The 14,990-nt window shown below is 36.5% G+C and overlaps 1 protein-coding gene across 1 annotated transcript in view; it reads right to left on the reverse strand.

Moving 5' to 3' along the window:
• Positions 1–1,981: 1,981 nt before the first annotated feature.
• The window catches only part of LOC127177567 (putative adhesion G protein-coupled receptor E4P), a 65,608-nt gene continuing 52,599 nt past the window's right edge, over positions 1,982–14,990 (reverse strand). Inside the window, exons 12-13 of the mRNA XM_051129941.1 lie at positions 4,033–4,195; positions 1,982–2,222 (exon numbers count right to left, since the gene is read on the reverse strand). Of these exons, the coding sequence (XP_050985898.1) occupies positions 2,118–2,222; positions 4,033–4,195 (268 nt within the window). The 3' untranslated portion in view covers positions 1,982–2,117. The remainder of the gene's footprint in view (positions 2,223–4,032; positions 4,196–14,990) is intronic.

Consider the following 14,990-nt stretch of genomic DNA (forward strand, 5'->3'; position numbering starts at 1 on the left):
AGTCATAATCAAGATTATGTAACATAAAACAAGATAATGTTATTTCAACTTAAATCCATTACATTGACCCAACACACAACTTCCAATAATGCTCAGAACAAACACATTTAAAACTTGCACACCTGCTCCATGCTGATTAGTGAATGTTGGTTCAATGAGAAATTATGATTTGAAATGATTAGATATTTTAAGTTGCAGCAAAGTGAAAATCACAATGGACAGCGCTACTTATCAGCACCACCGTAAAAAAAAAAAAAAAAAGAAATAGTTAAAAAAAAAAATCACCAACGTATCTCTCACACACTTATTACAATCCAGTCTGACTTTATTTCTATCATACTAAACTTCTTATTGAGAATTGAGGTTTAGATGTTGATGTTTTATTGAAAATAATCAAGTTTGAAGTCACCAGTGTGGAGATAAGTGTTTGATTTAACTGATTCTTGATTCTTGAATACTCAGCATCAATTTTTCTTTGATTACATATTTCTTGTTATTGCAACAGGTGCGAGAGAAACTGTGATCAGATCTTGATTACTTATTGACTTAGTCACCATGTAATAGTCAGACTCACAGATCATATCAGGAGTCCGATATGCTGTTAGTCTCATGATGTCATGACAAGCAGATATTATGATTTTTCTCTTTTATAGTGTAGAAAGTCTTTTGAGCTGTGTTTTTTTGACTCACACAAAGATCAAGAACACAAATCTCAACAATGGTGTCAATTTTACCTAAATGGTAAACGCTTCAATAAAACTTTTTTTTTTTTTTTTCAGGTTGGTTGAATTCAGTTATTATCAGTAATCTTAAATTATTTATTTCATTTCAACAAGACCAGTTATTGTAGATGTTACCACATGAAGTACAATTTCTAAGTAGAGCCAACAAAACATTTTTTTTTCCAGTGTAGAACAAGGAAGACTGGAAACTGACCGATGAAGAAACTAACTGAACTCTGAAAATGTCCAAAATATTTTGAGAAAAGTCATGTTTATGGCTGAATAAATCAATCATTTTTCACTAATTGCTAAACTGAGATTTCACTAACTGCTAAATTGTAAACCATCTCTTTGTACAAGAAGTTAAGGACCAAGAAAATGCAGTTTCTTCACACGCAGATGAAACTTACTAGAGAAGCGTAAAGTTTTACCTAATATACCCCTCTAAATATCTGAATATAATTGACAAAAGCTAGAATCATGGTGGAATATCCTGTGATGTCCACTTCACATGACACCTACGGTCGAACAAGTGTCTAAAGTGATAAAAGATTCATACAAAATATGCAGAGCGGTGGTACGTGAAGACTGGAATTGAGAGCCACTGCAGTAGTGCATATGAAGATATATGGTTAAAACATCTGTACATAAATTAAAAAAAAAACATTACTAATTATTATAAATCATCTACTATCTTTATCACAACAAATATTTGTTGATAATAAAGACAAGTAGGAAACACATAAATCACAAAAAGTATATAAATACTCCCCAATTTATATGCTGGCTATCAACATAGTACAAAACTCATTCATGATTCCCAGCATGCATTGCAGTTGATCTGTTTATCTGAATTTGTTTGATTATTGTCACCATTGTTGAGGTTTGTATGAGTTGATGTCTAAATCTTTATGTATGCTGCCACAGTACCTTTGTGATACAGAACATTTATATGAATGAATATAGTGAAAGATCAACTTCAATATTATTTAGTTTTATTTTTCAAATATATTATAGCTTGACACCCATCACAAAAAGTAATCTACTCCAACTTAGCTTTAAAACATTTCTTTTTCAAAAGCATAAGTGTTTACACTGAAATACTATTGCAAGCACTGAAAGAACATTTACTTAAAAAAAAAAAGGTAAGAGTCAAGAGCCCAACTAAAGCAATCACTGATCATAATAATGGAATTTGGCGAAAAAAAACAAACAAAACAAAACAAAAAAAAAAAACAATACATCAAGAAAAAATAAATAAACTAATTCCAAAAGGATGTTAGCAGATTGCATTAAAAATTAATGACAGTAATAAAATGAGATGTATATATAATTTATAAAATAAGCATTGATTCTGTCGTAGTGGAATTTTACTGTGTGATAATGGCACTTCACTCATTTCCTGAACATGATACTAGCATTTTGGGGGGCAGTTTCAATGTTGTTGGGTTTGCGTCCACAGCAAAGACATCTGAAGAACGTCCTGTACTGCTGCCTGACCTGGACAAGAATGAGATGAGAGAAGCTGACCAACTTCATGAGATCAATTTAACCTCTAAAATTCAAGAACCAGAATGGTAATAAAAATGGCCTTAAGAGAAATAGAATTGCATTTTCAGAAATAAATACAGATTTTTTACTTGTCTTCCACATACTGTCCTGGAGTCACTGAAACAGTTTTTTAACGAAGTGGGATGTTAAAATGCATGAACGTATTACAGAGGACTAAACAAACAAACAAACAAACAAACAAACAAGCTGTGATGTTGCCTTCAAAGTTGGGAATTCAATTTTGAAGTTATTTTAAAGCATGAGAGATCAAAGACATTTTAAATTTAATTTTTTGACAGTTACAGTTTGAATAGTTTGGGATCATTTGAACATTCCGTCACAGAAGCAAATGGAAGAGACAGCAACATTGTGTCAGCCCAGATCCGGCCCACATCTGGCACATGTGGAATGATGATCTGGCCCACATGTAGTGTGACATGATGGCACTTGAATGGACCACTCCTGTTTGCCAGATCTGGGCCACAAGCAGGCCATAGCAATGCCACATGTCAGCCAAGAGCAAAAAAATATTTCACACTGGACCTTATCTGAGCCACTAAATCTTCATATGTCATTTATTGAGTCCTCTCAGCTCGTCTAAGCTTGTTAACAAGCAAAATCACTGAAGGAAAGAAGACAGAAACCCAAGAACTACAACAGATTTAAGCCACAGGTTTAATGATTAGACTGACTTTCTGTCAGCCATTTGCAGAAGTTCTTATTGATAATTAACTGATTGCAAAAACATCAATAGCTGACTATCATCACCTGACCTTGTCTTTAACTGCTACTGCAAATGTGTTTGATAAACACAACCATTATAGACCATTTCGCTAGATGTAAACAACACTGGTCCAGAAGCACTTCCTGTTTTTTTGTTTTTTATTTTTTATTTTATTTAACATATACAAATACACCTTAAAGGTGCTAATGTAACATTTTCATCCAGTCAAATGTTATGTTGGTTGTATTTTTTTGTGATGTTTGTGTAAAGTTAAAAAAAAATAAACAGGAAGTGTATCGGGACCAGTATGTTTACATCTGATGAAATGGTCTATAGCAGCCAGCGAAAACAAACTAATTGAAACACTAATCACCATTGTGATAACCTCAAATTAACACTTTAGATTTAAATCCCATTTAATTCTCAATAAGAACTTCTGTAGACATCTGACAGAAAGTCAATCTGGTTAATAATACGTGAAGCTGGTGATGCTGTGTGTGGAGTTGTTTAATCCTTCTCTGTTGAGATCTTCAGCGATTTAATGTATTTTATCTTCAGTTGATTTCATTTAAGTTCTGTGGCAGTAGTCAGTTGTAGTTCTCGAGTTTCTGTTTGTCTTTTTTTCTGTTCTCTAATTTGTTTTAGTGCTTTTGCCTGGTAACAAGCTTAAACAAGCTGAGAGCACTCTGTACATAATATATGAAGATTCAGTGGCTCAGATAAGGTCCAGTGTGAATTATTTGTTTGCTCTTGGCTGACATGTGGCATTGCTATGGCCCAGTTGTGGCCCAGATCTGGCAAACAGGAGCGGTCAATTCAAGTGCCATCATTCCACACTACATGTGGGCCAGATCATCAATCCACATGTCCAAGATGTTGGCTGGATCTGAGCCAACACTATGTTGCTATCTGGAACTGTATACAACTGACATTCTTCTCTAAAAGTCACAGGTTATGAAAATAAGAACATGACCTTAATGAAAACAACATTTCCAGATTTCACATGGAATGGTGGTAAACTGAATGATGTCTGACCTGATTATTGAGGACACAATAGATCAGGAAGATGAAGGTTCCCTGCTGGGAGTTCAAGATCAGGAAGAGGATCTCCAGCACCTTACTGCCATTAATGAAGAAACCCAGAATCCAGGGGCAACCCAGAACCACACACTGAGCCAGTGTTTTAAACACCATAATCCTGCAGAAAAACAGCAAAAGAATACGAGTTAATGTGTCTTCATTGTTTGTATGTTGCTTTATTGAGAGAACAACAATGCATAATACTTGGTTTGTTTCATCTGTGAAACTTCCGCATTTAGACTATTGAGAGTTGAGTTCAGACTGATGACGATTCTGATGAAGAGGATTGTGTTTAACTGCAGGAAAAGAAGAAGTGATTATTTTATTTGTTTCTCTTTAGCAGCCCATAGGAAAAAAATGTCTGTAACCAGAACTTACTGCCAGTATGACACAAACAGGACCCAGAAAACTCCAGATAAAACCATTATCTTGTTTAATCCAGCAGCTGTTTAGAGGAAAACATAATATAACAACTGAATGAATTTATCAAAAATACTATTTCAGGGGCTTATTGGTGAAATACTGGAAAAAGAGTAATACGTAAATACCAAATTTATTGTCATCTTCTAAATAAAAAAATGAATCTAACAGAGAGCAGCATTGCTCCAAAAGAGCTGTGAGCTAATAGATCAACTAACGTCTTTACTTCATCCAATCCATTTCTACCAACTCACCGTTCACTGCCGTAGCCTTCAGGAAACAAACCGACAGACACACACACAACAACCAGAGCAACCACATATCCAATCACACACAGAAATCCACTGCTAAGCACCTCCCTCTTTCTGGAGCTGATCTGTGATAGGTTCTTCACACAGATGAAGAGCAGCACAGCTTCAATGAACATCCACACAAAGCCGGAGAGAAAGAGGAAGTGCAGAAGGCCTGAGATCACGGCACACAACTCCTGGAGACCAATGAGAGACGGTTATGATGATTCTCAGTGAGGCTGTGCTGAGCTGTAGGGCTCCTTTATCATTCTCACCTGCTGAGGCCGTATGACGCTCAGGAACTGCTGTGTGAGCAGGAACAGAAGGTGAGCCAACAGAAGACTGATGCAGATGTTGATTCGAGCCACATTATTCACTCCAGGACTCCAGTGACAAAGGGCAAAAGTCAACAGGGCCAAACTGAAGAACACCAGCCCCACGATTACACACACAAAATTCAACAGCTCCAGCAGTGAGTCGCTCTGAGAAAACATGTCAGAGTACATGAGTGACAAATCTGTGCTGTTCTTCAGTGTTCAACAGAAATGTTCTTGTACCTCTGGTGGGCGGCTGGTTTGCATGATGAGAGCGAATGTTGACAGATGATCACAGGAACACACAGTGTAGCTGCTGTTGGTCTCTAAAACAGAACAACCATCTACAATCCACTCGCTGATATTCCAGTACACACACGACAGAGAACCGTTGGGATCAAACTCCTACAAAACGAAGAAAATATGAGAAAACTTAATATTAGATGTTTTCAGATGTTCATCAGTGCTCAGGTTGGACAAAAACACATTTCAGTCTCTCACTCTGATGTGTTTGAAGGTGAAGTTGACTGGTTTGGTGAGCTTAGTGTTGGTGGTTTTGGGAAGAGTAGCTGAGATCACAGTGGACATCATGGTTTTAACTGTGTCATTTGATGCATTGAAGAAGTCTGGCTTCAGTAGATTCTCCATCGTGTTGTAGCTCATGAAAGCCACAGCAGCTGATCCTGTGTGACAGAAACAGGAAAGCAATACTATGTTAAAACAACAACAGTAAAAGGGGCAAATGTGGTTTAGATTTTATAGTATGTTGTCAATTTTTATTGTTCATAATATTGATTTACTTTATTTTTATTTATTTTTTAATTTTATTTCTTAATCACACTTTTCACATACTTGTTTCATTGTTGTTCTTTGCAATCCCGATGAGATCAATGTCCACAGAAGAATCTGTTGTTTCAAGTCGTGGGATTTTATCTAAGGTGACCTGAGGTCCAACCATGAAGACTTCTACTTCTGATTAAAAATAAGCAAGCAGCTATGTGTTATATGAATTTATTTAAAATGTTAAATTTGTTTTAAAACATTTTCTTTTTTTTATATAAAAGTCCCATGAAATCACTGAATTTACAACAATCAAATAATCTCTTTTTTTTCTGATGTAGTTTGAACGCTTCAGGTGTACTTTATTTTTTTTTATTATTATTATTTGTTTGTTTGTTTTGTTTTGTTTTGTGGCAAGCCAACATAATAAGCGTCCACTTACCTACAGTGGGAAGAGTAAAATTTAGACTGTCAGTTGTGTCTGTTGGCTTGACTAAAGTAGTAATGAGTTTCTCACTGGTTTTTAACACAAGGTTTCCATGGGAGGCTAGTTTAACTTGGTTGGCTGATGATGATGATGATGATGATGATGACGATGACGATGATGATGACGATGTCTCTAAAATATTCTCTGAAGTGAAGGCCATAGTCAAAATGTTGGTCACAGTCTATTTTATTGGTAAAAAAAAAAAAAAAAAAAAAAAAAAATATATATATATATATATATATATATATATTGTGTTACTCTACATGTAAACCTGACAAGAAACAGTAAAACAGCACTGTTATGTCAATCATTATGTAACTGAAACAGATTGGATTATTATCATTTATATAAAGACTTACATCCAAGGGAAGCACTTGAGCTGTAAAATTCTCTAGTTGCTTTAAAATATTGTGCAAACATCCTTCAGAGGAGTGACTCTAAAATCACAAATGAGCGTTACAGTAAATAAAACTCTTAATGTTAATTATGTTTTGTAATATTAATAGCAAACAAAAGTTAGCTTTAAAAAATAATACAAATCTGAATCTCAACTTACAGTGCATCCTTCTGGCAGTGTTACATTTATAACTGCAATGACAGAAATCAGCATGACGATAATAATAAAAGAACATAAGGCAAATGCAAAAGGATATTCTGGACAACCACTGTTTTGTTTCTTTCTTTCTTTTTTTAACTAAAATCTAAAAGCATAACAACTTGTGAACAGACATTTCTGTAAATGTAATAAGTGTAATGTAGATAAATTAAGTGAATTTTGTAGAAGCGCAAGTAAAAGACCTTTTAAAAGACCATGCATTGTACCTTCGTCCACAAGGCTGAATACAATTTTCAATTCAACAAAATGAAATACTCTACACATTACTTATTGGTTAATTCAAATAGATCATTTTATTTAGAACATGAAACACAGCTGCATTGTTAATGAGAAAATATACTGTACAATATGACTTTTACATCAGTTGTATAAATATGTTTGACCCACCTTGGCAGATGACTCCAGCATCCTTATGGTGCAGACAGTCATGTGATCCCCATCTTCTTGACAAACAATTTTTCAGTGTAGATTCATTCCCACGGCACTGGACATCATCCAACCATATTTGTCCAGAACCTTGTCCAAAATAAGCAGAACTTTTTGCCTCTATAACACTCCCACAACACATCTCTCTGCACACCACTGCTGCGTCTGTCAAATCCCACCAATCATCACACACTGTTCCCCATATTCCATTGTGGAAAACCTCCACTCTTCCAGAACAGGGGTTGGATCCATTCACCAACCTGACAGCTATTAATCACAAACAATATAAAGATTAAAGAACATGTCATTAGAATTTTTGCTTGTTTGTTTGTATTTTTTATGAGATAAAGTAGTAATAGCTGCAAAGAGTGAAGATGGGCCCAAGCCCTGATGGCATCAGCAAAATGGTGCACAGCGAGCACATGCATTCAACTCTTCGGCAGTCTGTTTTTTTAAGTCAAAGCTATGAACATGTTACTCTAGAATATCAACAGTGTAAAACAGATGCACAAACAGAGAGGGTATGCTATATAAACCTTTTTAATAATCTATATAATTTTTAAATGATTTTAATGATTTACAAGCATTTGTAAAATAATCACTCTCACAAAATAGATGTCATGCAACACTAAACTGGAGAGGAAATCCCACAGAACGACCAAAGGACACCACCTTGCCAAAACTTCCCTCCATGTTTATTTATGACCCCCACCCACCCATTCTGAATGTCTCATTACAACTGACAAAATGGTCTCAATTTCACAGCAGTCACTCATGTTATAACAAATTTTGAAGAATTCTGTTCTCCCTCCAGAACACTAACATGCTGCATTTTATTCATCATCAGCTCATATGTAAGATGAAGAGATAAAAAATGTCAAATCAAACCAAGATGCAGATTTTGAAAAGAAGTGCAGCATCACACTCACCTGTAGATGCAAAACTGGTAGATGTTGTGGAGGTGCCTGGATGCAGAGGAACTGAAACAAGAACAGATGGAATCAGATGATAAATCAGATTCACATGCTGAATTACTGTGTTCCTCATGAACATACTAATCTAATGCCAGTCTGATCTTACCATGAAATCAAAGTTCAGGAACTCTCACAAAGCAGATGCCATGCGACAAAACAATAAACCTCACTAATCTAAAGAGGAGATCCCAAAGAAAGAGCAACGGACAACAACTTGCCCAAACTTCTCTCTTTGCTTATTTATGACCCCTCCCCTCTCTTCTCACTTTTCTCCCCCACTACGCTCAAGTATGAAGGTCTGCATACCACATATGATGTATCCTTTTTTTTTCCTTTTCATGTTTGATGTCATCTTAAATGTCACAGTGCAATTGATAAAATGGTCTCAATTTTACAGCAGTCACTCATATTATAAAGAATTTTGAAGAATTCTTTTTTTTTCGTTTTGCTGCTGCAGTCTCTGGACCTCTATGATAGATCAAACTGAAGACTCAATGAATGGAGCATGAGGCACATTATGTGGGACCTTTTGATTTTATCTATAGCTGACTTGACAAATTGCAGCTAACAGAAGCTTACTGTTTGCAATTGGAAATGTAAACAAAATGAAATACTCCAATGATATACTGGTTTACTCAAGTAGATAATGTTATTTAGAACATCAACCATCATTGCACTGCAAAAAAATGCTTTTCTTACTTAGATTTTTTGTCTTGTTTCCAGCCAAAATATCATAACATTTTTAAATCAAGAAGGACTTTCTAGACAAGTAAAAATAAATAATCTAGTTTCTGCTTGAAATAAAAGAAGAAAGAATTTTAAGATACTTTGTCTGGAAACAAGACAAAATAACTAAGTAAGAAAATAATTTTTTGCAGTGTGCACTGTTAAAGAGAAAATATACTGTAAAACATCACAGCTTTTGTGTTTGACTCACCTTGGCAGATGACTCCAGCATCTTCATGGTGCCCACAGTTATGTGATCCCCATCCTCTTGATGAACAGTTTTTCAGTGTAGATTCACTCCCATGGCACTGGACATCATCTAACCATATTTGTCCAGAACCTTCTCCAAAATAAGCTGAACTCTTTGCCTCTATAACACTCCCACAACCCAGTTCTCTGCACACCACTGCTGCATCTGTCAAATCCCACAGATCATCGCACACTGTTCCCCATATTCCATTGTGGAAAACCTCCACTCTTCCAGAACAGGGGTTGGATCCATTCACCAACCTGACAGCTATTAATCACAAACAATATAGAGATAGAAGAACATGTCATTTTGTTTGTTTGTATTGGTGATAAGATAACTTAGATACAAGAGAAGAGCAATCAGGAAGAACAGAAACAGGTGTGTGGGACTAATTAAAAAAAAAAAATAGGAAACTAATTAGTGCAACAAACACAGGCAAGGCAAAGGGAAACAGAGAGAATGCAAAAACAAGAACGTGACAGTTGTGCAATTGGAAGTGTAAGTGCAAACAAAATGAAATACTGTTACACATGTCCTTTCAAGTAGATCATGTTATTTAGAACATAAAACATTGTTGAATTGTTAATGAGAAAATATACTGTACAACATCACAGCTACACATCAGTTGTATAAATGTGTTTGACTCACTTTGGCAGATGACTCCAGCATCTTCATGGTGCCCACAGTCATGTGATCCCCATCCTCTTGATGAACAGTTTTTCATCGTAGATTCGCTCCCATAACACTGGACATCATCCAACCATATTTGTCCAGAACCTTGTCCAAAATAAGCTAAACTCTTTTCCTCTATAACACTCCCACAACCCAGCTCTCTGCACACCACTGCTGCGTCTGTCAAATCCCACCAATCATCACACACTGTTCCCCATATTCCATTGTGGAGAACCTCCACTCTTCCAGAACAGGGGTTGGGTCCATTCACCAACCTGACAGCTATTAATCACAAACAATAAAAAGATAGAATAACATGTCATTCATTTGTTTGTATTTTTGATGAGATAACTAAGTAGTAAATATAGCTGCAAGCAGCGATGACAGGCCCAGACCCCAGTGGCGTCAGCATAATGATGCACAGCGACCACATGCATTTAGCTTTCTGGCATTCTGGTTGTTGAATCACAGCTATGAAAGGGTTACTCTAGAATATCAACAGTGTAAAACATATACACAAAATAGAGGCCATGCAACAAAACAATAAACTTTACTAACCTAGAGAGGAAATCCCAAAGAAAGAGCAAGGGACACCACCTTGCCCAAACGTCTTTCCTTGCTTATTTATGAAGGTCTGTATACCACATATGATCTATCTTTTGAATCTATTAGTTTCCTCTTTCATGTTTGGTGTCATTTTAAATGTCCCAGTGCAACTGGTAAAATCATCTCAAGTTCACAGCAGTCACTCATATTATAAATAATTTTGAAGAATTCTGTTCTGCTGCTTCAGTCTCTGGAGCTCTACATCCAGAACACTCACATGCTGCATTATATTCATCAGCAGCTTACATGAAAGATAAAGATATGTGCATATATATAAGCTATGGGCTTATATATATGCCCATAGCTTATTTACTAACACTTCTGAAATCATGATAACTATGAGATTAAGTGGAGTCTGGTATTACCACAAATCTGCATCCAGGATAGATCAAATTGAAGGCTCAATGAATGGAGCATGTGGCACAATATGTGGGACCTTTTGATTTGATCTATAGCTGGCTTGACAAATTGCAGCTAACAGAAGCTTATTATTTTCAATAGAAAAATGTAAACAACATAAAATACTCTTATGATACACTGGTTTATTCAAGTAGATCATATTTATAACATGAAACATCTTTGCACCGTCAATGAAAAAATATACTGTAAAACATCACAGCTATACATCAATTGTATAAATGTGTTTGATTCACCTTGGCAGATGACTCCAGCATCTTTATGGTGCAGACAGTCATGTGATCCCAAACCTCTTGACAAACAATTTCTCAGTGTAGATTCACTCCCATAGCACCGGACATCATCCAACCATATTTCTCCAGAACCTTGTCCAAAATAAGCAGAACTCTTTGCCTCTATAACACTCCCACAACCCAGCTCTCTGCACACCACTGTCGCGTCTGTCAAATCCCACAGATCATCACACACTGTTCCCCATATTCCATTGTGGAGAACCTCTACTCTTCCAGAACAGAGGTTGGATCCATTCACCAACCTGACAGCTATTAATCACAAACAATATAAAGATAGAATTAATTTGCTTGTATTTTTGATGAGATAACAAAGTAGTAACATAGCTGCAGGCAGCAATAACGGGCCCAAGCCCCAGTGGCATCAGCAAATTCACCATAATGATGCACATCAAGCACATCCATTTAGCTTTCTGGCATTCAGGTTGTTGAGTCACAGCTATGAAAGGGTTACTCTAGAACAGGGGTGCTCAATCCTGCTCCTGGAGATCTACCTTCCTGCAGAGTTCAGCTCCAACCCTGATCGAACACACCTGAACCAACTAATTAGGATCTGAAGGAGCACTTGATAATTACAGACAGATGTGTTTGGTCAGGGTTGGAACTAAACTCTGCAGGAAGGTAGATCTCCAGGAGCAGGATTGAGCACCCCTGCTCTAGAATATCAACAGTGTAAAACAGGGGTGCCCAACCCTGTTCCTGGAGAGCTACCTTCCTGCAGAGTTTAGATCCAACCCTGATCAAACACACCTGTCTGTAATTATCAAGTGCTCCTTCAGATCCTAATTGGTTCAGGTGTGTTTGATTAGGGCTGAAGCCCTAATCAAACACAGCCCTATATATATATATATATAGAGAGAGAGAGAGAGAGAGAGAGAGAGAGAGAGAGAGAGAGAGAATTAAATACATCTATATAAATTTTCTATATAATTTTAAAATTATTCTAATGATTTATTGTCAGGCATTCACCACAGCCACCTCCATCTGCCACGTCACCTACAGCACCGCCCACTCGTTCTGCATCACCGGAGTTCTGACTGCACACACCTGAATCCCATCCCATCATAGACTCTCTCTTCCACTCAATCCTTGTCTGATCTACCGTTCACATCCCCTTCGCTAGCTCCAGACCTCATGCCTCTAGAGTTCTCTGGTGTGTGCTACAGCCTCTCTGCTCTTCCCCTCGGACTGCTCAAACATCTTCACTACAAGGACTGTCAGATAAGCTACTTGAATGCCATTATCTCCTGCACTCTGTTCATCTCTAAGTCTGTTAATAAAACGTTCCTGTTATTCTACTTGCTACAGTCTCTGGTCTCATACCTGTGCATATGTGACATTTATAAGCATTTGTAAAATAATCACTCTCACAAAATAAAGGCCATGCAACAAAACAATAAACCTCACTAATCTAGAGAAATTTATGAAGGTCTGTATAGCACTTATGATGTATCTTTTGAATACATTGTCTATTGGTTTCCCCTTTCATGTTTGGTGTCATTTTAAATGTCTCAGTGCAACTGGTAAAATCATCTCAATTTCACAGCAGTCACTCATATTATAAATAATTTTGAAGAATTCTGTTCTCCCGCTTCAGTCTCTGGAGCTCTACAACCAGCACACTCACACTCTGCATTATATTTATCAGCAGCTTACATGAAAGATAAAGAGATTAAAAAAAAAAAAAAAAGTCACATTAAACAGATGAAAAAATTGTTACCAAAACAGACTTGGATGAAAAGAAGTGCAGCATCACACTCACCTGTGGATGCAGAACTGGTAGATGTTGTGGAGATGATTGGCTGTTGAGGAACTGAAACGATAATAGATAGAACCAGATGATAAATCAGATTCAGATGCTGAATTACTGTGTTCCTCATGGACATACTAACGTAAGGCCAGTCTGATCTTACCATGAAACCAAAGTTTAGGAACTCTCACAAAACAGATGCCATGCAACAAAACAACAAACCTTACCAATCTGGAGAGGAGATCCCAAAGAAAGATCCAAGAACAACAACTTGCCCAAACTTCTCTCCTTCCTTATTTATAGCCATGCCCACTCACTCTTCTCTCCCACTAAGTTCAAGTATGAAGGTCTGTATACCACATATAATGTGTCTTGTCAATGTACTGTTTTCCCCCTTTAATGTTCGGTGTAATTTTAAATGTTTCAGTGTGACTGATAAAATCGTCTCAATTTTACAGCAGTCACTATTATTATGAAGAATTTAGAAGAATTCTGCTGTGCTGCAGTCTCTGGAGCTCTACATCCAGAACACTCACATGCTGTTGTGTGTTTCTCTGTTGTCAGGTATGTATCTAGATTACATTTGAGAAATTGATGTTATGTATTTATCTAGAGTGTAACTGAATTTAATTCTTAATTCAGTTCTTATTAATTATGGATGATCTCTTCACAAACAACTTGACGGGCAATCTGACCAATCATAAAGCCAAATCCACCATTCACATTAAAGAGATTATATTAATGGTATTTACTACATTAATACATAAAATGTTGTGATTATTTCTTAATTGTAAATACGGTCTAAAGTTAATGAATCACTTGAGAATTGGAGTTAGGAGCTAGAATCATATTAAAACCAAATCTTAATAAATTAAGTGAACTTTGGAGAAGCGCAAGTAAAAGACCTTTTAAAAGACCACACATTATACCTTTATCCATGCTGTTCGATTTTGTCTTTGGGACAGTGGGTGGTCCTTACAATAAGTGTACTGTTTTCAATTGTAAATGTAAACAAATTGAAATACTCTAATGATACATTGGTTTATTCAAGAACATTAATAATGTTATTTACAACACTAAACACTACTGCACTGTTAATGAGAAAATATACTGTACAAGATCACAGCTATACATCAGTTGTATAAAAATGTTTGAAAACCTCCACTCTTCCAGAACAGGGGTTGGATCCATTCACCAACCTCCAAAATAAGCTGAATTAATCACAAACAATATAGAGATCCAGAAGAACATGTCATTTTGTTTGTTTGTCATTTTGTTTGTTTGTATTGGTGATAAGATAACTTAGATACAAGAGAAGAGCAATCAGGAAGAACAGAAACAGGTGTGTGGGACTAATTAAAAAAAAAAAATAGGAAACTAATTAGTGCAACAAACACAGGCAAGGCAAAGGGAAACAGAGAGAATGCAAAAACAAGAACGTGACAGTTGTGCAATTGGAAGTGTAAGTGCAAACAAAATGAAATACTGTTACACATGTCCTTTCAAGTAGATCATGTTATTTAGAACATAAAACATTGTTGAATTGTTAATGAGAAAATATACTGTACAACATCACAGCTACACATCAGTTGTATAAATGTGTTTGACTCACTTTGGCAGATGACTCCAGCATCTTCATGGTGCCCACAGTCATGTGATCCCCATCCTCTTGATGAACAGTTTTTCATCGTAGATTCGCTCCCATAACACTGGACATCATCCAACCATATTTGTCCAGAACCTTGTCCAAAATAAGCTAAACTCTTTTCCTCTATAACACTCCCACAACCCAGCTCTCTGCACACCACTGCTGCGTCTGTCAAATCCCACCAATCATCACACACTGTTCCCCATATTCCATTGTGGAGAACCTCCACTCTTCCAGAACAGGGGCT

Source organism: Labeo rohita, chromosome 1 (assembly GCF_022985175.1).
Source record: "Labeo rohita strain BAU-BD-2019 chromosome 1, IGBB_LRoh.1.0, whole genome shotgun sequence".
Taxonomy (NCBI): Eukaryota; Metazoa; Chordata; class Actinopteri; order Cypriniformes; family Cyprinidae; genus Labeo; species Labeo rohita.